At 37.7% G+C, this 25,887-nt stretch overlaps 1 protein-coding gene across 1 annotated transcript in view; it reads right to left on the bottom strand.

The window, feature by feature from the left end:
• The window catches only part of MAPKAPK2 (MAPK activated protein kinase 2), an 83,502-nt gene extending 72,854 nt beyond the window's left edge, over positions 1-10,648 (bottom strand). The window contains exon 1 of the mRNA XM_039320071.1: positions 10,007-10,648. Within this exon, the coding sequence (XP_039176005.1) occupies positions 10,007-10,279 (273 nt within the window). The 5' untranslated portion in view covers positions 10,280-10,648. The remainder of the gene's footprint in view (positions 1-10,006) is intronic.
• Positions 10,649-25,887: the final 15,239 nt, after the last annotated feature.

Raw genomic sequence — 25,887 nt, 5'->3', positions numbered from 1 at the left:
ATATAGATTAAATGCTCTTGGCAAAGCTGTTAGAAATCTACATGCAGAAAGCCTTATACACAATCATTTCATGAATATCCAAAAACAGGCAAATTAGAAATATTAGTAAAGATAATATTCTTGGTTCAGCCCAGAAGTCTTTTTAAAAAACCTGGTTGATGCATGCTGAAAATGAAGACATATTCATTAATAAAGATTCCAGATGTTTACAATTATTGATGATAATTTTGAGTCCAATCTTGGGAGAATTAGAGGCAAGATGAATACAAGTTAACCTTTTCCTTTGGGTTTTTAACAGTGAACCACATAGTTTAGATTCTTAAAGCAACATATAAGTATCCAAAACAAATATATAAATTTCCTTCAATATTATCAGGATAAATAATGGTTGGAACCAATGTAAAGAGTTTGTGAAACTAATTTCCACACACATGTGACTCATATACTGAATATGTATTTCAAAATTGGTGGATTGTTAAGAAAAAGATGAGGGGGAAAATGATATGAAGCTGGCTAGACATATCTAGATGAAATCCAGAGGTAATTTGAAGGAGCCAGACAAAAATGTCTGAACTAATCAAATGTTTGATAGTCATTTGAGATTTATTATTCTGGATTATCAAAAAGAAATACCTGATCAGAGAAGCTATAAAGAAAGTGTCCAAAGGTAAACAAATGATATTTTATGGCAATGATATGGTACGATTTTCAAAAACACAGAAATGACATGATGCTTTATAAGAAAGATTTACCACTTATTAAAACCCAAATGTGAACAAAGAAAAATGTCATCACTGAACAGCACTTTTTTCTCAGGTGAAAGCGCTATTTAAAAAAATGATGGGACTGGGAAAAAGAACCAGGGGGCCATGTAAACGATCCATCTTGCATTGCTTCACAATTTATTTATTTATTCATTCGTTCATTCATTCATTTTCTATAGAAACCCATCTCAGTTAATGCCTCTGGGTAATTTGCAATTGAAAAAATATAGTAATTATTAAGACATTTTTAAAACAATAAAAATATCCAAAATTATATATATATAATAGTTGAGATACGTATCGAGTTAGCAATACAAACAGGAAACAGAGTCTTTAATAATTACTTTTCTTCTTCCAAAAATGTTGTTCTCCATAAAGGTCTCTGAAATTCTAAACACAAAACTTAAATTTCTTCCTTCAATGAATAACAACTAGGAGAGGTAGAAAATGCTGGTGCTTCATCAGATAAAAACAAATACAAAGATAAAACAAAATTAAAAATCATACCATAATCCAAAATAGGAAGGTTAGCAAAAATCCACCAACCAAATTTCAAATCTGGAGAAATATAGAGAGAGCATGAAAAGATATATGTGGGAAAATGAATTATTTTTTATTCCTATCACGTAGGGATTGAATTCATAGGTTCAAAATATTTTTTTAAAACTGATTCCATATGCAAAGTTCTGCAGTACTTTAACTAGAACATCTTGAATGCTGTGTTTCCACAGGAAAACGGGGTAAAAGACAGTATCTTAAGAGGTGCAAGAAATATCTAAATCGCATTCTCTAGGATCTTTCTCACTGAATGTAATAATCATAATAGGTAAGTATTTGAGAAGCACTGACGTTCAGTCGTATATATTTTATATGACCTTCTTTTAATTCAAATTATTGGATGCAAAGAACTTTGTGGAAATGATACAGCATTTTCCTTTCAATCTAATAAAAGTGAAATTGAACCTATCACTCAGATGGACTATATTATTATTGTATAACTATTTCCTTCACTTGAGACAAATTCCTATATAACTAGAAGCTAGCATTAACTGTGGAAGGTTGGAAGACAGAAAAATCTGAGCAGTAAAATCCAATTCTATTGCATGTTCTAACAGGAGAAATAATTAAATCATTACTTTAACTAGAGCAGTGCTCCAATTCGGATATAATGTCCCCAAATACTATCATTATCTTTTATTTGTATCCTTTATTTTACTCCAAAAAAGAAATCTGAGCACCAACTCGGAACACTGATACCAAATGTAATATGAAAAGAACATATTGTGAACCATTTGGATTCTATGTGGTTTTATCTGTCTATAGAGATTCTCAGTCATCCAAGGTCATGGTTGTCCCAAAGGTGTTTTTTGCTAAAAAAAAAAAAAAAAAAAAAGCAACTGGACTTTCTTATTTTTCATCAAGATGTTTCTTTTCTCATCCAAGAATCAAACTCAGAATTGAAGACGCTTCTTGGATGAGAAACAAAATGTCTTAAAGAAAAATAAGGAAATTCGGTTGTCTTTAAAAAAAAAATACCAGGCATATATGCTTTTTTTTTTAATGAAAATGCACACAAAATTATACTATTGGATCCTTCCTGAAATAAACCATAATAAATCCAAATGGCTTAGTTTTGAAATAGCTTGAGCTAATTGCTATTCTGATCTTCAAGATTAAAAGAATAATCAAAAAGAACTGGGTTAAGTACAGCAATGAAAAACCCTACTCAATTGGACAAATGGAAGTCCCTAAGGGGCTAATAAGATATACATTCCTATCACAAGACAGGAAAAGGTTCAGGCCTATGAAAGTAAATGGAAGGACAAAGAAAATGAAATTGGTAACTGAAGATTCACATATTAGTAAAGAGCAGATTTTGTTTTTCCACATTCTACAGCCAAAAAAAATAAGTTCATCAACATGGATTTGACATGGATATTTTATTTGGGATATCAGCCTATAGGCATAGCATGTTACTTTTACATTAAATAAATAAAGACAAATATGAACATTTAAAGGTGTTCAGAAACCATAGAATGTATAAGGTTTTAAGAAGTTACATGCAATATAACATCAACATGCTAAATCATACTGATTGTAAAAAACAATACACACTGCCAAAGAGTTATTTACTTAAATATTATAATGAATTAACACATCCTTTACCCCAAGCCCCTAAGAATTTTACTTCAAAGAGAAACAGATGTGGGAATCATCATAAATTGGTTCTGGACTTCATGTAAACTTTGGTTGTAAATATAAAAAGTAGCCTTTATTGTTCAAGACATTGCCTCCCTAATTCTGCAATCTGTGTCACATAGCTCTAGCAGCATATCAGGCAATGCATTGATCTTGAAGTGACCAATATACTCCATATTTTACACAGTATGTATGTATATTTTACCAATTTTTATTAGCAAGTTTCTGCAGTTTGAGGAAGAAAGGAGACGAGGCAAAAGCTCATCATCTCATTTTGCCATGCAACTAAAACTATATATTCACATTAAATTTAAGCTTTGATAAATATAAGCAATATTTTCGAGGAACTTGACTGGTATTAATGCTTTTCATGGACTCAAGTTAACAGCTTTTTTTCACTTTATATACTTTCTAGAGCAGGGGTCCTCAACCTTGGCAACTTTAAGACTTGTGGACTTCAATTCCCAGAATTCCTCAGCCAGCTTTGTTGCCTGAGGAATTCTGGAAGTTGAACTCCACAAGTCTTAAAATTGCCAAAGTTGAGGACCCCTGTTATAGAGGAAAAGTGTCTGAATCTGAAACATTACAGAAACAGAATGTGCTCATGTACTGTAGTAACCAGTAGCCATCTGACTTAAAAAGAAAGATATATCCAACATGTTGTCATCCTGCCAGTTTCACTTCACTTAAAAGGAAGACAGTCCCCTCTACCATGATTTCTTAAATGCAGCACTTACATGATAGGTACTCTACATTGATAATGACTCATTAGAAGCGCTTTTTTAACATTATAATAAAATGTGCAACCTCTTACTATAAGTAAAACTAATGGTTTTACTGGAGAGAATTGAGCTAAAAATATATCTATCACTTTATTATTTTAATCTTTTTCTTACAAGGATATTCTAATTCTGGAATATCACAACTGCCCACTGTGAACTTTAATGAATAAAGCAAGGAACAACAAAGTGAGAAGCAAACCCAAGTAAGTTTTGACAGTTTTCTTAGTTTCTATTTGCAAAGCTGAGGGTTGTTGTTCTTGTTGTTTAAGTGTTATCCCTCTCAAGTTGCTCATAATGTTCTGTGGAGTCAGAACTCATATTTGAGAACCTCTACCTTAACACAAACAAGTCAGATTTTGATTGTACAGTGATATGCAGAAATATGAGGATGGAGAAAATATAATTTTCCTTAATATTTCTCATATTTCATAAAATTCCTCAGGAAATGGGCATATTCCTATCAGGGCACATTTCCCCAGTTGGGTTTTCCAAATCTTTTCAATTTCAGTTCCTTTACATAACCTTAGTTAGACAGTAACAGCTGTGAGATTATGGGAACTGAGAATAGCATATTGGGGACAATTGTATTGAGAAGATAATAAAACTTAAACACGACATTTCAGGGAAAATTTCAGTTTTAGCTCCTGTCAACAGTTAGTTCCTTCTCAACCTTTATGGCATCAACAGAAGCATAGCAAATCCTGTTGCAACAATTTCCTGGTATCTGATTTGTTCAGTTCTTTTGTGTTGACACTGCCAAATTACTTCCTTTTGTCATAGGCAAATAATGACTGCATGAAAGCAGTGTATTTCTATATTCGCCTACATGGCCCCTTCATCCATCACCAGTAAAATGAAATTTAAACATAAAAGGTAAACTATCAAGTAGTTCCAAAGAGTAAAACTGTTCTTTAACTTGACCATTTTGAATAATCCAGAAGTGATAACTTACAGCTATACTCAAGTTTGAACTAACTTTGACTCATTCAAAAGTTTACTTAAATTCATTCCCCAGGGCATTAAAAAAAATAGTAACAAAGCAATTATGGAGAGAGGTGCCAATGAAATATTAAGTTTAGGAGTAGCAACTGCAAGATTTTACAAAATAGTTGTCCAAGGGAAAGTCAGAATGTTTGTGGTTAGCATACCATAATGAAATATAAAGTCCAAGTGAAGTCTCACTTTAGAACAACTATGAACATACTGTAGAGTAGTGATTATAGGGTGGCAAACTACTATCTCTCAATTCTCCACTCCAGTATTAGTGTATAAATAGACCTCGCTTATTGCCTCATGCAGCAACCATCTGAATTTGTGAGGGTGTTGAAAAAAATAACTGTGACCAAGGTGCACATATATGACACACTCTCTCTCCTTCCTTCCTTCCTTCCTTCCTTCCTTCCTTCCTTCCTTCCTTCCTTCCTTCCTTCCTTCCTTCCTTCCTTCCTTCCTTCCGTCTACCATTGCAGTCAGTACGTGATGTCCTGTGCCTGATCTGGTTTCCCCCCACCCCCACCCCTTGCAGACTGGAGAGATTGCTTAAACAAGCAGTTACTTAGTGACCAAGTTGCCAATCCCTATTGTGGTCACTAAACAAAGAACTTCCTGTAAGAAAAAGAAAGCAACTTGCTTAGAATTATCTGTAAGCATGACTGAAATGTATGCATGGAAATACTTTGGAAGACAATTCAATAATTTTATTATTAACATGCATGTACCCTTGTTGATAAATTTTAGAAATAAGTAACAATATCTAAGGGTGTTAAAGATAAAATGTCTAGATTGTGTTTGGAAGGATGTAACAGAAACAGTTCCGCTGCATTTCTGCTTCAACTAATTGGCACATTTGGCCAGATAAATTACAAATATATGATGTTTCATGTTAACACAAGCATTTGGTACAAACATTATGTACATTCTGATATTTATTTCTCCAGTGCAACTGTATGCATCATGGTATCACTGCACATGTGATATAATTTGCATTGTTTGTGCCATATTATGATGCATATGATGTCACATGCCCTCGAGAGATCCATTCATATCAATAATACTCCCTCAGAAAGCACTTCAGTTTTAACAATAAAGAAACATCCTGCAATTTTCCATTCACACCTAGTGTGTTATTCCTGGGCTACAAATGTCACTTTAATTGGCTCCAACTGATTAAAGAGCCAAAGCTGGATTCCACCCATGCCTGTAGCTTTGTGATCTGCTGTTGACAAGATGAATGAACCTTGGACACCAGGACCCTTATCTAACCTCATACTTGAATGCAGGATGGCCATGGTGACGAAGGGGCAGCATTCCCTTTAGCAGTTATCCTTATTCTTTGGATTATTTCACCCAAAGGAATATTGAAAACATACAATTTAGGCAACTGCCAAATTGATTAATGCTGTGCTGTCAAAGCAGTGGTTGAGCCTGCTCATTTACAGCTTAAGAAGGAAAATAAGCATTAGAGTGTGTCAGACATAATAAAGGCAGGAATCTACCATTCAGCTGGTTGAGAGTGTTTTTCACCCCCTCTTTATGGCTTCAACATTTACACTACAGACATATTGTGATGGAGAAATCTAGCAGTTCTGTCTTTGTAGGAGAAATGGCCATGGGGTTTTTTTTCAGTTGCTTTTAAAACAGATGTTTATAAAAAAAGAGAAGTAAGATTTAATTGCAACAGAAGGGAGACTTCTTGTTTTTTAGGGTTGCAATTAACAGGATAATCTATATAATATGTGGGAGCAAATTTATGGCTTAAATACAGACTGTTCTACTCTTCTGAAACAGGCATCTATCTTACCTAAGAACTTAAACTGCATTCCTAAAGCCATTTCAAAACAAGTGAGTTTTTCCAAAAGGGTTTCTAGGTGCTGCTTAACAAAATTAAAAACCAAGTTAATGTAGTAAAGAATACATTACAGATAAGTAGGTGCCTTCAGATGAGAGGAATACCTAGAAATCACAATCATTTTCAGTAAATACCATTCCACAAGTTTCTCAACAGGGGTGTCTGCAAGGGTCAAAAAAATCAAAATCATAGGTGCAGTGAAAGCCCTGCTATGCATGCACAACCCGTTAAAATGGAGTGAAACTTTGAGCACATAGTCACAGCCACCACCTTGACTTGACACACACAAACCTGCCAAATGGTCTTCTCCCAAACTGATGATTTTATCTTTTTTTAAAGTTAATATGATCTTGTTTCTCAGTACTTGTTATTATATGAGAAGTAACATGAAGGATCCTCAATTAATTTTAACTCAATTTTGCATTGACATTTTGTGGTTCAAGTTATGGCAAATGTTTTTGTTGGTAGATCGTGAAGAAGGCTCACAAAGACACATCCAGTAATAGTTAATAATCATTCAAACCAGCACCCTTTTCTCACTAGTATGTGATACAAATATCTCACACTTTTAAATTGGAAAAAAAATCAAAGATAACTGATGCAGAAATATGAAACAAAATGCAGGCAGCATGAAGGTCCATTTCCAAGCAGGTCCATATAATATACATATGTAAAATAGTATAAAATTATGCACACGGTGTAAAAATTGTGAGTACTTAAAAGTTTCTACTGGAAATTAGTAATGCTGCATATGAATAATTCAAACCAATATCAGGAGATGACAATTATTTAGTAACTTTTCATTTGGCAATACATAATCTTATTTTATACTCCTGCCTGTGAAATAGTTTTGGTTGTACTTTACAGAAGAAAATATCATGGCTATGATACCTTCTTCACAAACTCATTAAAATATAGTAAATCTATGCCAAAAAAGACAGCATTTGAAATAAAATATTTTAATATTGATTATATTTGTATCTGAAACTCTTAGTTGCCTACCTATTGAGATCTTGGGCACAAAGGCAGCTGACTGACTTTGGACCAGTCACTCTTTTTCAGTCCTAGGAAGAAAGCAAGGGCAAATACTTCCAAGAAACCTTGCCAAGAACAGTGCAGGGACTTGTCCTGGCAGTTGCCAGGAATCAACACTGATTCAAAGGCACCAAAAAGGGGGAGGGGGAGAGAGGGGGAAAGGTTCTTAATACTTCTATCTACATGATACTTCTAGCTACTTCATTAAGACTTTATCAGTCATCCCTACTTCATTCTGTCAGGCCTCTGTTTACAAAAATAACAATCATTTGCCTTTTAATAACTTCAAGATTTCAAACAATTGTTTAGCAAGCTAAGGTGGGAAGGGCAAGCTGGCCAAAAGGCCATCCAGTTAGTTTCAGTGCTGAATAAAGATTAAAATACCAACATAGTAAGAACCATTGGCAGCCTTGTGTTATAAATGATTGACTATAGTGGTGGAGCACCAAATCTCAGGTTCAGCTCACTTATCTTCCAGGCAATTCCCTTTCATCTTTCATTTCCATCTATACAATATACCTGTTTAAACTCAACCCAAAATATATAAGAATTTCACAAATGAATGCAAACAAAAACAAACACAAACTGAACATGTTTTCACAAATTACCATGCTTTGAAATTATTCAAAATGCCAATGTGTTTCTTCAAAAAACACTTGAAATTCTTATACAGCACAAATGCAAAAAGTGTTGCACATTGCCATTTTAACTTAAGGCAGGATTTTATACTCATTTTTTAAGAAATAACCCTCCAAATGTGTATAATTATATGTGCATAAATACTCTCATTATCACATGCCATTCTAACCAAGGCGGGATTTTTATGCTTTTCTTCTATTTCGAAGTGATAAATGGTTCTGGTGCTTAGAAACAATGCAATAGATGGTCCCAAACTTGTACCTTCCAGATGTGCTGGCCTTGCACCTCGCAGGATTGCTGCCTTCTAGGTAAGAGTTTACAGTCCTAACACATCTGGAGAGCATCAGAATGTCCCTTTGAGATTTCTTTTAATGTCCTTACATGAAACCGTCTTCCGAAGCATCTAACTTAGAGGAAGCGGCAGGAAATTCAAGAGCCTTTAAAATCGACTTCCATTGTCCAAATCTTGAAACACGTGATCCGTTCAGACAACGTTCAGATGACAGGTTAAGCGTCTCCATTTTTTCCCCCAGCCTCATTTTGCTTTGTTGTTCTTCTAAGACCCGCCCCTTTGGGGCATCGACGTCCAGCCCCTGGAGAACAATCCCCGGGCAAAAGCGCTTCCCACAGCGCTCTTCACATTCCTTTCCCGACCGCAAAAAACTGTTGCTGGTGAATTTGCTTTCATTCCCCTTCCCCCGCACACCCCCCCCCCGCGGTTGAAACCAGGGACTTTTCAGTCAACGGGACTTTTCCCTGAAGAGAAGGAGGCGGGGTGGAAGGAGAAAAACGAGGCCCGCCTGCGCCAGAAGGAGCCGCCACGGCCTGGGGGTCCAAATCTCAAAGGAATTACGTTTCCTAATCGGGCACGCCAACCCTAGATCCCGCACTGGTTTTCTCAAGGGGCCTCGCGGGATTTATCAGCCCTCAACAGCAGCTGCTAGGCACGCAAAGCTTTCTCCTTTTATTATTTTTTTCTTCTCCTCCCCAACCCTCCACGGTAGGGCAATCTGGACTCGAGGCCGAACCAGACGAGATTCAAGCAGTTTTTTTCTCTGTTAAGTAAAGGAGCGGGGAGTCTTCGGCTACTAGGCAACTGCTGGTCACCAAATAAGTTAAGGTTTCTTGGAGGTGACTTAATGCCAAGACTGCAGTCCTACGCGTGCCAGACCCCTGGCGTGAAAGGACGCGAGTCTGCAGTTTGTACACCGGGGATTCCTCCTTCCTGGGAAATTCCTATCCGAGCAAATACTGAAGAAGCCCAAATGGGGGAAGTATCGGTTAGAAGGGACAGGAAACTTGATTACATCTCGAAGCAGTCCTTCACCTAAATAAAGGCAAGACAAAACTTTCCGATGGCGAATAGAGTTAAGTGTGGAACTCCTTCTAAACCACAAAGCACCGCCTCCGATCACACTCTTCGCCGTGCGGGGGTTCAAACCACAACACCACCACGACCAGCCTCCCCAACAGACGTCACGCACTAACACGGAACAACTTTTGTGGTTCTGAATCAGCCAACCGAGAACATTCAAGTCCGGATAAAATCCCCCCACAGCGTGGCCGAGACAGCCTGAGAGTCACGCATCAGAACCTTGTACAATGTACTTCAGTTTAGTGGAAAAGTTAAATTTACATAAAACTCCCGATTCTTGCCAAAATACAGGGTAAAACCGCAAAGGCGTAGAGCATCTACAAGCAGAAGACGCCGTAAATTTCAAATCTCTGACAAACCTTACCTTCAATGCAAATTTATCCCCGGTTTTCCTGTTTAAGATTTCCAAAACTTTTCCATTAATCCCCAGCCCCAGGACTTGCGTGGTGACCCTGTAATCATCCGTGATGGCATTTTTCTTTATCGGGAGGAGAGACTTCAGGTGGAACTGGGGAAACTGTTGTTGTTGTTGGGCCAGCTGCTGCTGCGGAGGCTGGTGTGAGGGCGGAGGAGGTGGCGGTGGCGGCGGATTGGGGAAAAGTACTTGCGGGTTCTGATTCTGAGAGTTAGACAGCATCTTACTGTCCGAAGCGGACACAGCCAAACTGCGGGTTCCACCCTGCCCGCCTCGCCCTGCCTCTCCTCCCGCTTCCTCTCCTTCGTCCCCACACTCGTAGGAAGTTTGCGCAAAACAGCCGGATCAAAACTCAATTTCTTCCCGCGTCGCTGCTTCTTAAAGGCGCGGTTTCTTCTGCGCTATTCCTCTCCTCGGGTCTGAGCATACACACTTGTCTCTCAGCCTTCCCTGGGTCTCGTCGGAACCAGCCGCCGCTTCTTCGGGTCTGTCCCGATCCCAGGGGCCGGCGCGCTGCCTCTTGCGAGCGCGGAGACAGGAAAAGGAATCGCTACGATGTTTCACTCTCGTTACTTCCCCGGGTCGGCTTCCCTGCGCTGATGTCATAGCCTTGCGTTGACTGGCTGCGTCGTATTCGCGGGCGGAGCCTAAGGCGGGTGTTAAACCAGGCAGGCGTAACTCATTCAAAGGTTCGGAGTGCGGGGGTGGGGGTGGAATTATGGTGGCGATCAAAGTGCGGTTCTGGATCAACTCGAGAGGACTAAGGTATTTAAAACACTTTTCTTTTAGATAACTTGTTACAGTACTATTCTTATTTGTCAGCTTCTCTACTTAGACATTAGGTTGGCTATAGAATGCTGATCTAGATATAAAAAAAAAAGCAGAATCACATCAAAAGTTTATGGAAAAAATGGATTATTTCATTAACCACTCTGAGACGGAAAGTATTTAAAGTAATTGAAACTTCGTCCTCATTTCTTATTCATGGCCGAGAACCCTGAAAGTTTGAAGATTTAATATACTGTTGGCTTTGACTGATTATTAGTTTTACAGTCACATAAAAAGCAACACAATACTGTAAAAGCAACAATAAATACAAAGTAGAAATCCTGACCAATAGGTTTCAAATACCCTGTAGGATTCTGTTTCTAAATACTATGAAGGTAGACATAACCCAAATCTTTAGAAAGAAAAAGATGATTTTTGGGATCTCCTCTATATTTTGTGGCACTTGGATATCCCAGGATTTACCTTTTTAGTGTAAGTTCATAAATGAACTTTTTAGAGAAATGCATATGCAGCATATGAGACCTTGATCTCTAAAGAGTCCTTGTTTTTAACTTATCGCTGTATGGCTTATTCAGTAAAAGTTCTTTATTCCTACTGTAGGAATAAAGTAATAAAACTTAAACACTATCTATTCCCCCCCCCCTTTTTTTTTACAGGAATTAGCATTTCATAGAAAAAAAGCATGAACATTTCACCATGTCCATACAAGCCAGTGTAGGATCAGTGCAAGATGGACAGGTTACAGGAAAAATGGGAAGGATGATTGCTATTTAGGAATAAAGTCACTGATTTCAGTGATGAGAGCTTTCTGTACTATAAATAATAGTTGAGAAACATAGTCTTGAAAAATGCTTGAAGCCAGAGAATATCACTCTTTCAAGTACAAAGAGCATATATAAATTTGCAAGAAAAAAAAAAACAAGAAAAAGATTCAGTAGGCAATTATATGAAAACCCCAGACTGAAGTAAGCCAATAATTACACTTTTCCAGTTCTACTAACAATTATTTATATTGTTATTAACATCCTGCAACATCATAAATCTTCTTTGTGATTTAAGAGAACTAGGTAGTAAATTTTGCATCAGGTACTTACGCAACAATTCTTAGGGTCACTATTCTTCTATCAGTATCAATTGCTTGTGTAGAGATTAGTCAATACTGAGTCAAAAATTCATAAACTATAAGTGCATATTTAATATTTTGTTTTTTACTAGCTTTTCTCATGCAAATTTACAAATGCTAATTTTATATTTAAAAGGAGGTGCATTAATATCTGGACTCTTCTGAAAAAACTCCTATTACAAAGAACTTGTTTTCCTGGCCCATAGGAGACGGCCTTCTCCTGCCAAGGATGGAAAATGTGGAACTCTTACAAGTTGTATTTGGCCTTCACTTGCTTTGCCTCTAGAAAAGCAGGTAATGTTTCGCTTGTGGTCAGGCTTTGAATTGCTAATTGATACATAAAATAGTTTTTATTCACGTTTTTGAATTTTGCTTTTTGTATTTCACATTGTGTTTATTGTTAGCCTCTGTACTCAAACTGAGAATTTGCACTTAAGTAAATAAGCCTAGAGTTTCTTAAATAAGCTGTTGAGATTTCTATTTGCTACACATAGTATAGTGTAATTAATTTAATTTGTACCTATATAGGGAAGAGATGGCTGAATCAAAACAAATTATGGCTGTGTTTTCAATATGAGGCACAGTGTGGACAAAAACATACTGATATTTGGGGCAGAAAATGCTAACTGTGAGTAACTGCTGTCCTTCTGTTGCCACAAAGGAAACAGAAGATAATTATTCTAGCCAACTTTTCGCATTTTTAAAATGTCATTTTCAGTTTTGATTTTATCTATAGTAAACGGTAGACTAAAAACTCTATGAATGTCTCATGTTCTCAGTGGTACAGGTAGGAAGATCTTGCTAGCTGTCCATTTAGCACAGCCACTACTAACAGTGCTCTGCAAAAGTAAGTCTAAGTGATTGCTTATAGGCATGCAGAAGAACATATTACAGTACTAGTCATGATCTCTTATGCTGCACAGAAATACGGAATCAGGAAAATATTCTCTGAGATGTACTAATGGATACCTTTCAATAATAATAATAATAATAATGTTGGAAGGGACCTTGGAGGTCATCTAGTCCAACCCCCTGCTCAGGCAGGAAACCCTATACCATTTCAGACAAATGGTTGTCCAGTCTCTTCTTTAAAACTTCCAATGTTGGAGCATTCAGAGCTTCTGGTTAATTGTTCTGTCAGGAAATTTCTCCTTAGTTCTAGGTTGCTTCTCTCTTAGTTTCCATCCATTGCTTCTTCTTCTGCCTTCAGGTGCTTTGGAGAATAGCTTTACTCCCTCTTCCTTGTGGCAACTCCTGAGATATTGGAACACTGCTATCATGTCATCCCTCGTCCTTCTCTTCATTAGACTAGACATACGCAATTCCAGCAACCGTTCCTTATATGTTTTATCCTCCAGTCCCCTGATCATCTTTGTTGCTCTTCTCTGTACTCTTTCCAGAGTCTCAACATCTTTTTTTATATCATGGTGACCAAAACTGGATGCAGTATTCCACGTGTGGCCCTACCAAGGCATTGTAAAGTGGTATTAACCCTTCATGTGATCTTGATTGTATTCCTCTGTTAATGCAGCCTAGTACTGTGTTGGCTTTTTTGGCAGCTGCAGCACACTGCTGGCTCATATTTAAGTGATTGTCCACTAGGACTCCAAGCCACATCAGCCTGGCATGTGCCCTCAACAGATCCAACCACAAATATTATATGCTAACACACATACATACTTCTTCTGTTACAAATAAAAACAACTGCTGATGTTTAAGCTCTCAAAGTTCTTCTTTCAGTATCAGATATTTTAACTGAACTAATCTAAAAGTGTCAGATCTGCTCTGACTGAATGACTGAATGTAGCAAGTTGTTGCTTCAAGGAAGCAGAAAAAACTAAATGGATAATGGATAAATAAATGGAATTTCAGTGATTTTTTAAAAATATGTTTATATGTAAATCCATGTTAGGTAAAAATAATAACCTGTATGTTAGTTGCTATTTGCCATCCCTATAGGTCAATTGCTACTAATCACTGATATCTGTGTTTCTTTCAGTCCCCCAAAATATTTTTTTGTTTTGTTTATAGCATCTTTAGCATCCTCATCCCAAAAATGATATCTAAATGAAAAAGGATCCCCAACCAAGATGGAATGCAAAAAAAGAATATCTGGAAACAGGAAAGAAAATAATGTATTTACTAGCTAGCAAGACTGAAACCCAATTCAAGGAATGCTGGAGTGAAAAAATCCATATCTTTAAGCCTCAAGGGTAGACACGAATCTCTTTTCTCCTACTGATAGAACGGCTGTTGACATTTCATAGAATGGAGAACATGGTTTATCTGAAATGCTCACTGTGTCCCAATTTCCACTGTTGCAGCATGCTTCTATTTCTTAGATTGGCTTTTAGTGAACAAAAACAAACAAAAGAAAAAAAGCCTTCCAGATAAATACTTACTTAAAAACACAGAAGTGAAAAGGAAGACAAATGCAGTATTAAAAGGAAACTGGGGTTATATGTATACCAGAGCATGTGAAGTCTTAAGGAGAAACTGATGGTTTATGTTGGTGTCAGCTGTTAGCAACCACAAAGATTTTCTCAATTCATGTTAAGTATTAGTACTGCTTTATATACTGCTTTGCTAAAACCACACTTGGAATATTGTGTCCAGTATTTTTTTCTTTTCTTGCTCCTTTATATGCACTGTATCAAGTTGTTTACTTTGAAAGAGAATAGAAATTGTTACTCATGTCCATATTTAATATTTTTTCCCATAAAGAAATTTGTACAAATGAAGAGAATATATTAAATATCTATGAAATGGTAGCCAAATGGGAATAAAGCTATCCTTAATTGTAAGGTTTTTAAAACTCTTTATTGCTGTGTTTCAGGTGGAAGGTTTTTTTTGGGGGGGGGGGATGCCGACAAAGCAATCTTCCACATTTTTAAATAACATTAATCCAGAGACAGATTTTCTTTCCTTTTGTGATAACTAGCCCAGCAGTTAATAGAAATTCAATGTTTTATGATGCAATCAGCCTTAGGAAAATGGACAGTAAGCCAGTGTCAGAATTCATTCAGGCAATTGATTGTTCTCATATCTTTAGAAAATGTGACCAAAATAAATGACTAATTGAGCATTGTAACCAAAGATGAACATATGTACCCACTTGTCTTTCAGTCTCAGGGATACAATCTATATAGGTTACAACCTTTGTATTATAATATTAACAGCGTATTAGAACTTATAAATTATTGGTGATTTGCTAAAATAGATTTCAAAGGAACTTTATGTCACACAAAGAATTGCAATGAGAACTACTGAGTTCAGATCACAGACAGAGCTTTTCGAGACTTTCAAGATAATCTGGACTAGATATAAGAGCCTTATATAGTATTTGAGATCTTCAATAAAAAAACCTATTCAGAAGTCACAAGGTTTCTGTCAGTAGTCACAGGTCTAATCCTATAAATTCTTCTTTTAGACATCATGTATTATGTAAAATTTAGCTTTGTTTAACAAGGGAATGAATAAGGAATGGGAGAAGAGATAAGGGACGAAGATTGTTTGACTTTTACCAGACTTCTAAAATAAGTTTAAGGTGGATTTTTAAGAGTAAATATTATATTTTTAGTGTCATGAAAGAATGCTATCACTCTCACTGAGAGGGAATCTGGTGATAAAAAAAATTGCACCTCTTAAACTCTCTTTAAATTCCTTGTGAGGGAGGAAGAGATCTTAAACTCAGAGTTGTCATCATTTCTGGTAAATACTTTCCATTTAGAGTGAAAAGATTCAGATTCCATGGTATCAGGAATGTCATTGGGGGATAAAATAGAAAAGTTTTATCAGCTAGAGCAAGAAACTCCATCCTCTTCTTTCCAACTAAAGCCAATCAACTGATTAGTAAAGAGAACCTGTGCAATTGGGAACTTTGGGGCAAGTAACAATGAGGTGAACCAGAGACCAGGATCAGATGGCATATCCTCTATTAAAATGTTTTCCTTCCAGTCTTCTCCTTTCATCCAAAGTATCCTATGTTTTCAGCTCCCCCCAGTAGATTTTGTATCTTTTTCTCTTGTAAATGTAGAAAGGCAGATGGATTCTGTTGCTCATTTTTAGCAGGCACTGTATAATTAACAACTAGGTGTTGCACAATTTTACCCATTGGCTGGGTTTGTACAATATAAAAACTATTACTTAGCCAACATCATTTTAGCTTATCATGTGGTACAAACATAGAGTATAACATTTATCTAATGGAGTAAACTATGTATATTTAAATGTCTTTTTACTGCTTAGTCATAAATCATGCGGATATTCAAAATAAGATTAGGGATCGTGGTAGTCCAAGACTACAGAGCATACAGCTAAATAAGTTAACAGATTTTTTTCAATTTGAAAAAAAAAATATTTGTAAGGTTGAAGTGATAAGCTTGAAAGCTGGCATCCGTAATTTGAAGGCACTAAAGCTGAAGGGCTAAATAGAATTCCTGGGGGTCAAAAGAAAGGTCTTTGTATCTCTGTCCTTTCCATGAGAAGCTGATTAATCATGGGTACCAGCATCACCTAGAGCAGGGGTAGGCAACCTTGGCTCTTTTATGACTCGTGGACTTCAACTCCCAGAATTCCTGAGCCAGCACAGCTGGCTCAGGAATTCTGGGAGTTGAAGTCCACAAGTCATAAAAGAGCCAAGGTTGCCTACCCCTGACCTAGAGGGAAGCATACTGGCAGATAGAAGTACCACAAAGCTGGCTTTAGGAAGCCAAAATCATTTCCCTGGGAAAGATTTAAAGCTTTTTCTTGTGTTATCCAGTCATCACAGTGGCTATATAAAACATATAACAACATGGAAGATAGAAGCGTGTATGTAATTGGATGACTAGAAGACACCATAAGTCTTTAATAAGGTTCTGCCAAAGTGGGCATTGCTCTGAACAGGCAAGGAATCTAATAAAATGGCAAGCTAGTAAGTAGCTCAGCAAAGAAACAGCCTGGAAGTTTGGTAGCAACTTGGCTATTAATCTAAAGCAGTGTTTTTCAACCTTGGCCACTTTGAGATGTGAGGAATTCAGTTCCCAGAATTCCCTAGCCAGCCATGCTAGATAAGAAATGCTGATCTAGAGCATAGGTCCCCAACCTTTTGGGCACCAGGGACCAGTGCCATGGAGAAAGGTTTTTCTGCAGACCAGAGGGGGTGTGATTTTGAATACTGCCTGCATCCCGAGGATGGAACTTTGGTTGTTTGTATGGCCCAATTGCTGGCATGCTGAGGACTGGTGCCAGTCCACGGACCGGAAGTTGGGGACCCCTGATCTAGAGAGAAGCTGTTAGGGCAGAATAAGGTCCATATGGGTAGTCAACAGATTTTTTTTTCAGCAAAGCTGCATTCACTACTTTTAGTACCTACCTTCTTCTGTTGGAGGCTGGAATCTGTTAAGGTTGGAAATGAGCTGTATTGATGCTAAACGGTATACATAGATTTTGTAGCCACAATATACATCATTTGCGAACAGTTTCTTTTGTTTTTTTCCTCTGAATAATTCATTGAAATAGTTGATATTTTTCATTGTATCACATGTTTTCAATAAATAATCCAATTAATTTTCCCGATGATATTCACAATCTCTATATCCATTCTTTGGAAGCTTAATAAGTTGCTCATAATTGGCTAAAAAGTGGCAGGTGCATAGTGAATAGTCACTTTCTACTCTTCTGTAGGCCTCTTCAAGGCCATTTTCTCCCAGTGAGACTCCAGTTGTTAGTTGACATTTAGAGAGGGGAAAAAAGCAGCCAAAGCAGCTTATGCAGTAGTAGCACAAGAGAGAGAGAAAAAGTAAGAAAAAAAACCCTTTCCTTGTCCTGCTTTTCTGCTACAGATTATTCCTTCCAAAATTCCATTGACTTAAAGAAACAGATGAGCATATATGTACACTGTAATAATACCCATAAGCTTTTTTATCATTATTATTGTTATCACAGCTGCACCCACTTCCAGAGAATGATGTCAAAGCTTTGGATCTTACACAAGCACAGCTCCTCTCTGTTATTCCTGAAAACAACCTGACATTTTTCAAGCTTTCATATGAGCCTAAATAAAGAGCACTAAGGAGTCCACTTTTTAAAGTTAATAGAATTCCTAAAGCAGCAATATTTTTTTTCAAGATTGCACAATAGACTGAAAAAATGATGCTGCTTTCATAAATAGCATAGGGATTCTCTGCTCATTTCAGGTCTAGAGTATTGGTTTGAAATCAGTTCCAAAGACTATGCAGTGCAAATTGTAAGATGCTACTATTGTATCTGCATAAGATTATTCCTTCAAAGCTCAGAGCAGAAGAAAGAACAATTTTCATGATAAACACTTCAATAAAACAATGAAAATGAATGTATTAAATAAAATGATGATAAAAGTGGAGCATTACAATAAAATTAATTTCAAAAGACAGTATAGGATTGGGGTAGTTATTTGCAAACATCCAAGTTATGTGACATTAAATCCTGTTAACTTTGTATGTCATTTGATTACCACTAATTCGGCACGAGTTCACAAATTGCATAAAGCTGTCATGTGATTTGGTTTGTTTTGATGTAGTATTTTGCATTAATTCAGTTCTAATGGTTTCTAGAGGCTTGGCTTAAGGATTGAAGAATATATGAGTCTATGAATCATTCCATAAATTATGGTTAAATCAAAGTGTATGATGTATAGATTCAGTCCCAGTTTCTCTATCACCCACCAGATGTGTGAAAGGCACAAAGGCAATGCAGTGCTGATAACACAAGTTGCTGGGAAAGATGCTTTTAATCCGGCAAGTTGGTGAGACAGTTACTTTATGTTGTCTTCTTTCCCAAGAATTCTAAGCATCTATATGTGTGAGAAGGAGGGAGAGAATACCAAAACGTTGCTTAATCATAATTCAATTACAATTGGCTCCATTTATTATCTCACTCAATCAAAACCCAGAAATCATAGTTTAGTACTAAATAGATTCATGGTGCCACCCACTCATATGGAGTCTCCTAAAGGAGAGTGGTAAGCTTGGCAAGCCCAGAAAGGCTGTCCAGTCTACCACAAAGATATTACCATGTTAGCATTCCAGTTCCATTTAGAGAGGCACATCAGCTTAAACAAAATAATCCAGACATTTTAACTTCACTAACTGCTGGATTATTCTAAGCTTAGCTGCCCCTCAATTCTTTCCTAAGTATCAGAGGGCTTTATTGTATATCTTACTTCCTATGATAATAATAAAATAATATATATAATTATAGTGATTCCTTATCCTTCACTCTTTTTTCACACTACATCATACTCCCTTTCTAAGAATGATGATTGGGTCACAATTATTTTAAGCATTGTTTTTTAAATCATAATTTGTAGTTGGCCTTTTTTTAAAATTTTTTATCATGTTTCTCAGTATGGTTGTTTTCTGCCCAAAGGGTACTTCCACTTCAGTATTTCAGGATTGGCTAGGTATCTGATGAATCTTACACTTTTGCCTGTTTTGGGGAGCTGAGTCAATGTAGTTTCGATTCTGTTTAGTTTACCGGAAGCTGAGGCAAAGCTAGCATTGTCCTCTGATTGGCTGTGGTTTTGCATATTCAGTAAGCAGTGTATTTTCCCATTAGCAGAAGTTCTTGTCTCACCGAGTGCCTGCCATACTCTCCATGCTTCATAGATCCTGGGTCTTGTTCCTGGAGTTTGTCCTTTCTTATATGTTTAAAACTGACCTCCTCTCTCATGCAGCTGCCATAGCAACATGCAATTATGGTCACTGTTACTAGAAAAAGCACCTGATGACAAAATTACTAACATGCTAATAGCATTTTGGAGTCATAGCTCTTTGGAGCTTTTAAATGCAAATTGGCAAGCCTTAGGCTTAGGGAGTATTTCAGTGTGCTTTGCTTTTTGTATTTTACTGTTTAATAATCAAGCTTTCATTTCAAAGCTTGCTTTTATAAAAAGTTTTTGCCACCCATAAGATTCACAAACACATGTTCTAAAAACATGGATACTGATGATATTAGCAATCTATTGCATTTCTTTTTGAATGGAGGGGTAATGAGTGGGTATTTGTAAGGTGACCAACCGTCCTCCTTTAGGGAGGACAGTCCTCCTTTTGTAAGTTCTGTCCTCCCTCAGAAAGTGTCCTCCTTCATGTCCTCCTTTTCGATATTTGAAGATTAATCTGCAGGGTTTTTTTTTCCCTCATAGAATGCTCAGAATAGTGTTCCGGACCTTTTTTTGATGGTTTTTTTTTTCAACTTTTGCATGAGCTGTGCTACTCCCACTATTGGCTTTCGAAAGCCAATAGGAATTGCTGCTGAGCGCGCCAAAACACCCGGCTGGCAAACTTTGCACATGCAAGTTGTCTGTATTATTGTTGCAATAAATAAAATGTTTCTTTTATTTACGATATTTTTTTCTTCAATTTATTTGTGTCCTCCTTTTCATTGTAAAAAAGTTGGTCACCTTAGTATTTGCTACTCAATAGGTAATGTAAATTTAGAATTACTGTACATTCTTTACACTGTATTAGTTAACTGCATTGAATGACTCAGAATTCCATGTTTGTTATCTGTATTTTGAGACTACCTAGGTGATGATGCTATTAACAATGAGCCAGATTCATACTGCTTTCTGATAAATGCAGAGAGGGGCATGGAAATGCCATAAGTGTTTTGGCGACAAGAACTATGATAGTTGGTACTATCTTTATTATTTTCTTATAATGATAAGGCTTGGTCCATTTAATGTGGATGTAAATATGACTTTCCCACTCTTGTCCAAAGCAAGATTTGCAAGGAAATGTCTACTACATAAAAAAGAAAAGTCATTCTGATTTCAGTTAATAAGCTTGAATCTACTTTAGCCCCTTGTTTCAGATTTTTCTAATGTCACAAGTGAACATATTGATGAGTTAATAACTGTACTGAGCAAAGCAGCCTGTTCTCTGTCAAGTGTCTATCTGTAATCAGTGCCCACGAAGAGAAAAAACTTGAACAACAGAGCAAGCAGGGTGAGTGTCAAAGAAAGGCCAAGAGGTGAGAATGAATTCTGCAAGGAACAAAGCACATCCCAAAGGCAGCAAATTAGCCTGCTCAGCCATGTGTAACTGAATAAAAAAAAAAGAGCCTCAGAACTGAACTTCAAAGATAAGAGACAATTAATCAGACCCCATTTATCTTTTAGCAACCTGGCATCTGCTAGGGATCATTTGAAAAACTCTGGATTCCAGCCTTAAGAGAATTGGAAGGTGATTTTTGTTTTTATAAGGTGAAAATGGAATATAGAATAAATCCGAATTCATAAAGAGCATTGAAGAAAATTAAATAATAATGAAAATCTACATATTAGAGCAGTGTTCTTCACAAAGCTGGCTGAGGAATTCTGGGAGTTGGAGTCCATACTTCTTAAAGTTGCCAATGTTGAGAAACACTGTGTTGGAGTAACGGCCCCACTTATTAACATTGCACAACAGAATATGCAATATAATGTTTGCAGTATATGGTAATACGCAGTGCTTTTTTTGTAAAAAATTTTTAAAAAGGTGCCACAACTCACACACGTCATATAACCTGCCTTGCCTACCCTACAAGGTTCCAACCAAAAAAGTGCCAGAACTCCGTTCTGGGCATTCTATGAGAAAAAGGGGCCTGGTAATACGCATGTTTGCTAGCAAGCCCAGATGCCTGATTCCATTATTTCAGAGAAACAAACCTTCCAGTGAGCAATAAGCCTTGGGAAATCTCTGCTGTGCCTGCATGCTTCTTCTGCCCTGCATAACAAAGGGAGAGATGCAACTGCATGTTCTTACTCCATACCACAGAGATAGAATGAAGTAGGAAGACTTGGGGAGGGGGGCGTTAATTACTTCTGTCTCCTTTTCATATTTGCTGCCACCATCATATATGGTGTCCACTCCACAGAAGCAGAGGTCACTGCTATCCTTAACCATGTAAAGTCTAGTCCTTTATACTTTTTTTTCCAAATTGCAACTTTGTGCAATTTGCTTTTCCTCTTGGATTAATTATATTGCCTCTGGAAAATCATTAGCAGAATATACCGTAAATGCCGGCGTATAAGACGACTTCCACGAGCGCTGAAATCGGCGCCAAAGACGGGGGTCGTCTTATACGCCGAGTCGTCTTATATGCCAGAAATACTGGTAGTTTCCGGCGTATAAGACGACGTTCTAGGAATGCAGCCCAGCTATAAAGACGGGGGTTGTCTTATACGCCGGGTCGCCTAATACGGCGGCATATACGGTATATATTAACTTTACACTATATGAAATATCATTTGAGCTGCTAACATCATTAAGGAAATACAACAGCATTGAGATGTGCATAATATTCTATGCACAGACTGGTCCATGCACAAAAAAAACGGATTTGGGGTGATAGATGCATGAAATTAAATCTGTGTTTAGGATGCTTTGCCCCATAAAGTAAACAGGAGTAAACAGAACTTTTTTGGGGGGGGGAGTACAGACTAAAATGTAATAATTCTAGTCAAAAATTATTTGGAAAGATAGGGGGAAAATCCAAGAATATTAGTTATGATAGCTAGGGTAAGCAAAGGCTTATTCCATGCTGCAAGTCACTGATTAGATATAGGGAGGGAGGGGCTGACATGCACCACTCCAGCCATATTTGGGATGCCCCTTGACTTTCTTTAATGCCAAATGTACAACAACCAAAACATTCTAGGTTTTGTTTCTGCTAATCTACAATGATCTCAAATAGTTTGATTGAATTTCTAATACCTAATGATCTTGTTTCAACTGTGAAACATGATATGTATGTATGTGTATATGTGTGTGTGCACGCATACATACATACAAATATGCATGCATGCAGGAAAATAGTGTGTGTGTTTGTGTATACACACATACACATACACATACACCATTTCCTGCCCATCTTTAACAACACTCAAGTTTCATTAGAAATTCTTTATATGAGATTTGCTCCCAGTGCAAGTAGTAGTTAAGAGAGAAGTTCACGATCTTAAAACAAATTATTGTATGGAAAGAAATTTCATGTTGTCTTAAGCTAGCCAGTATAAATACTTCATGGCCAATGAGTCACTCACATTATACATGTCAAAGATATCAGATAAAGAAGTTATATCTCAACAGCAGTGGCATCCATCAAATATCAAAGTAATTCTCATTTGTCAGAAAGCATTACATATACATTACAAAACTTTTCCAGGAATTCAGTATCTTCTGTCTTGAAAGTTATGAAATCTGGAGAACAGGAAGAGTTTGCAAGAATGTATTAGTATGGCTACCCTGTTTGGGATGCAGAAATCCATACAACTGATGGCTTCAAGAAAATACAGAAAGCTAACCTTTTGCTGCCATGAATGGTCATCCAGATTTTTATAGCTAAGATATCAATGCTGACATTTAGTAGATAGGTAGATTTTCTCTCCTTCACAGTCCAGAAAGAGTAGCCTTAATTTCTGTTACCAAGGTCTTTTCCCTACTTGTTCCTAACTAACGTATAAACCTATCCTGTTCTTCTTTTTATTTTGTTGAAATTCCATGACATTGCCCATAAGCATCTTTAGCTGCTCCAGTTTTAAAGCAATATTTTACCATTTAAGCTGACAGCAACCCACTTCAACATATTCTCCCTCTGCCTGCTGTTGTTCCTCCTTCCCTGCATTTGTTGACCCTCACAGTACCAGGCAGCTTTATGTAGCCCACCAAAGAGTTGATTACAGCTGGAGGGACAATACAGATACTTGGCTATGACTGAGAGAGCATAATAAGTTATGACAATAACCTCAAGGAAGTGGAGGAAAAGCCAAGGCAACAATGCAATAAGAGCAATCTGAGTCCAAAGCAGGAATGGAATTTGAGACTTGACCCTCCCTAGTTCTTTTTGGTATAAAGGAGGGTGGAGGTATATTCAGAGTTGCAAGATTCTGTTATTATAACTCTATTTTAAAAGTAGTTTTCTGTTCATGACTTTGGTATTCAAGTCTGTTCTGCCTAGAAAGGCGACAGAAAACCAGCTTTTCCCTTGTCAGAAGTAAGTCTTCGTCCTGGTTCATCCAAGCCGGGAATAAATAGGCAACATGGAGACTGCTTTGGGAAGAAGGTTACAGTTTATTGAAGAAGCAGAAAGATGGTCCTTGCAGGAAGGAGCAGAGGAGAGGAAAGAGGGAGAGCACATGGGCGGTAGGTTTTTTATACCCTCTCTAGCCTTGTTTGGAATAGTTTCCTGTTCCTGTGGCATGAACCTTGAGGCTGTTTCTGAGTGTTTGTCTAGGCCAGTGGTTCTCAACCTTTTTAATGCCGCGACCTCCAACCAGTCGTAAGTCGAGGACTACCCAACCGGTCGTAAGTTGAGGACTACCCAACCAGTCGTAAGTCGAGGACTTTCCCTGCCCCGGAGCGCTGTGCATGCGTGGTACGTCCCCTACACCAGCCGAGGTGTAGCTGGCAAGCGGCAGAGACGGCGCAGGCCAACCACCGGCTGGGCTACCAGCTAGCCCAGCCCAAGGGAGGTAAGGCGCCCGCCGGCCTCCCACCTTCCACCCCTGCCCTCTTTTACTTACATTTTTAGTAGTTGCTAAGCAGGGAGGGGTGGAAACTTCCAGACAGCTCGCCTTCGCTGCAGACAACTTGCAGCACCGTTTGCAGAATGGGACTTTTGGCGGGCTCAGCAGGGCAGAGACAGCCTGGACAATTCCTATTGGCTTTTGAAAGCCAATAGAATTAGACTCTATTCAAGAGAGTCTATTCTATTGGCTTTCAAAAGCCAATAGAATAAAAGGGAGTAGCACAGCTAAGGAAAAGGGGAAAAAATGGCGGACTGCGTTGTTTGGCGACCCCCGTGAAATGGTCGTTCGACCCCATATGGGGTCCCGACCCACAGGGTGAGAACCACTGGTTCAGGCCTTGATATCTGTGGTTTAATCCTATTATCATATCCTGCTTCCCAGGTGATGGGGCTAATGACTCCTAGAGTTTGGGTGGGGTATGCAGATTTTCTTTGTCTTCTTGATTGTTCTGGCTTCAATTCTTTGATGGTTTTACATCTGCATTTGTATGGGGCTAAAGTCTTGCTTGGGGCAGAGAGACAGATTTGGGGCCAGGTTTGGTTTTAAAAAGTCCTTTTGAGGAAAAATATATTTTTCTGCCCTTTTTAATATTTCCTTCTCTGGGCTAACTTCCCTCACCCTTCTGTTATACTGCTCCCCCAGCCTCTTCATCAACTGATTAACAAGTTGGGTGTGTCAGCAGCTTCTTTGAACTTTCCAAACTACAAAGTCATGAAGAAGCACTAAACCCACTGTCAAAAGAAACTTTGCAAACAGCAAGTCGTGGCAGGGGAAACTGCTGTGAAGCAATGGCTACTATATCTGGCTGGAAAAATATGGGTAGACACTAAACAGCAGCAAAGAAGTCTGAGGTTTTAGCCCAGCAACTTCTATTTCTTCCTGATGAAAATGAAACAAAAGCAGCTTATCTATATGTTGGAGACAGGAAGCTGCCAAGGAGAAGAGAGTGCTTCAAGAGGAACTGCAAACATTTTGTGAATGACTGTGTGTGCATGCCTTAGTGCAGAATCAGGAAATAAACACATTGCAGTGCCTTATTTAACAATAAAGAAGTGGATCCATGTTTTCTCTCTTTCTCTTGTGGCTGAAAAGGCCCAACTGGAGAAGGAAGCTTGCTTTATTCCTTGGCCAAGCCACTAGTAGTAAAAAGGAAACTGAAAAGGTCTGGAAAGCTTTTCCAAAATTTATTTCCAAAATTTATTTCCAAAATTATGCTCTCTCAGTCATAGCCAAGTATCTGTATTGTCCCTCCAGCAGTAATCAACTCTTTGGTGGGCTACATATAAATGCAGGAAAGAATCAGTTTGGTATAATGGTTAAAGTATACAGCTAGAAATTGAAAGACCTGGTTTCTAGGTCCCTCCTTAGTCTCAAAGCCAACTGGGG

This window comes from Crotalus tigris, unplaced genomic scaffold (genome assembly GCF_016545835.1).
Source record: "Crotalus tigris isolate CLP2741 ecotype Arizona unplaced genomic scaffold, ASM1654583v1 scf7180000023618.1514416, whole genome shotgun sequence".
In the NCBI taxonomy this organism is placed as follows: domain Eukaryota; kingdom Metazoa; phylum Chordata; class Lepidosauria; order Squamata; family Viperidae; genus Crotalus; species Crotalus tigris.
The sequence above is the reverse complement of the archived record's forward strand: the minus strand, read 5'-3'. Positions and strand labels throughout refer to the sequence as shown.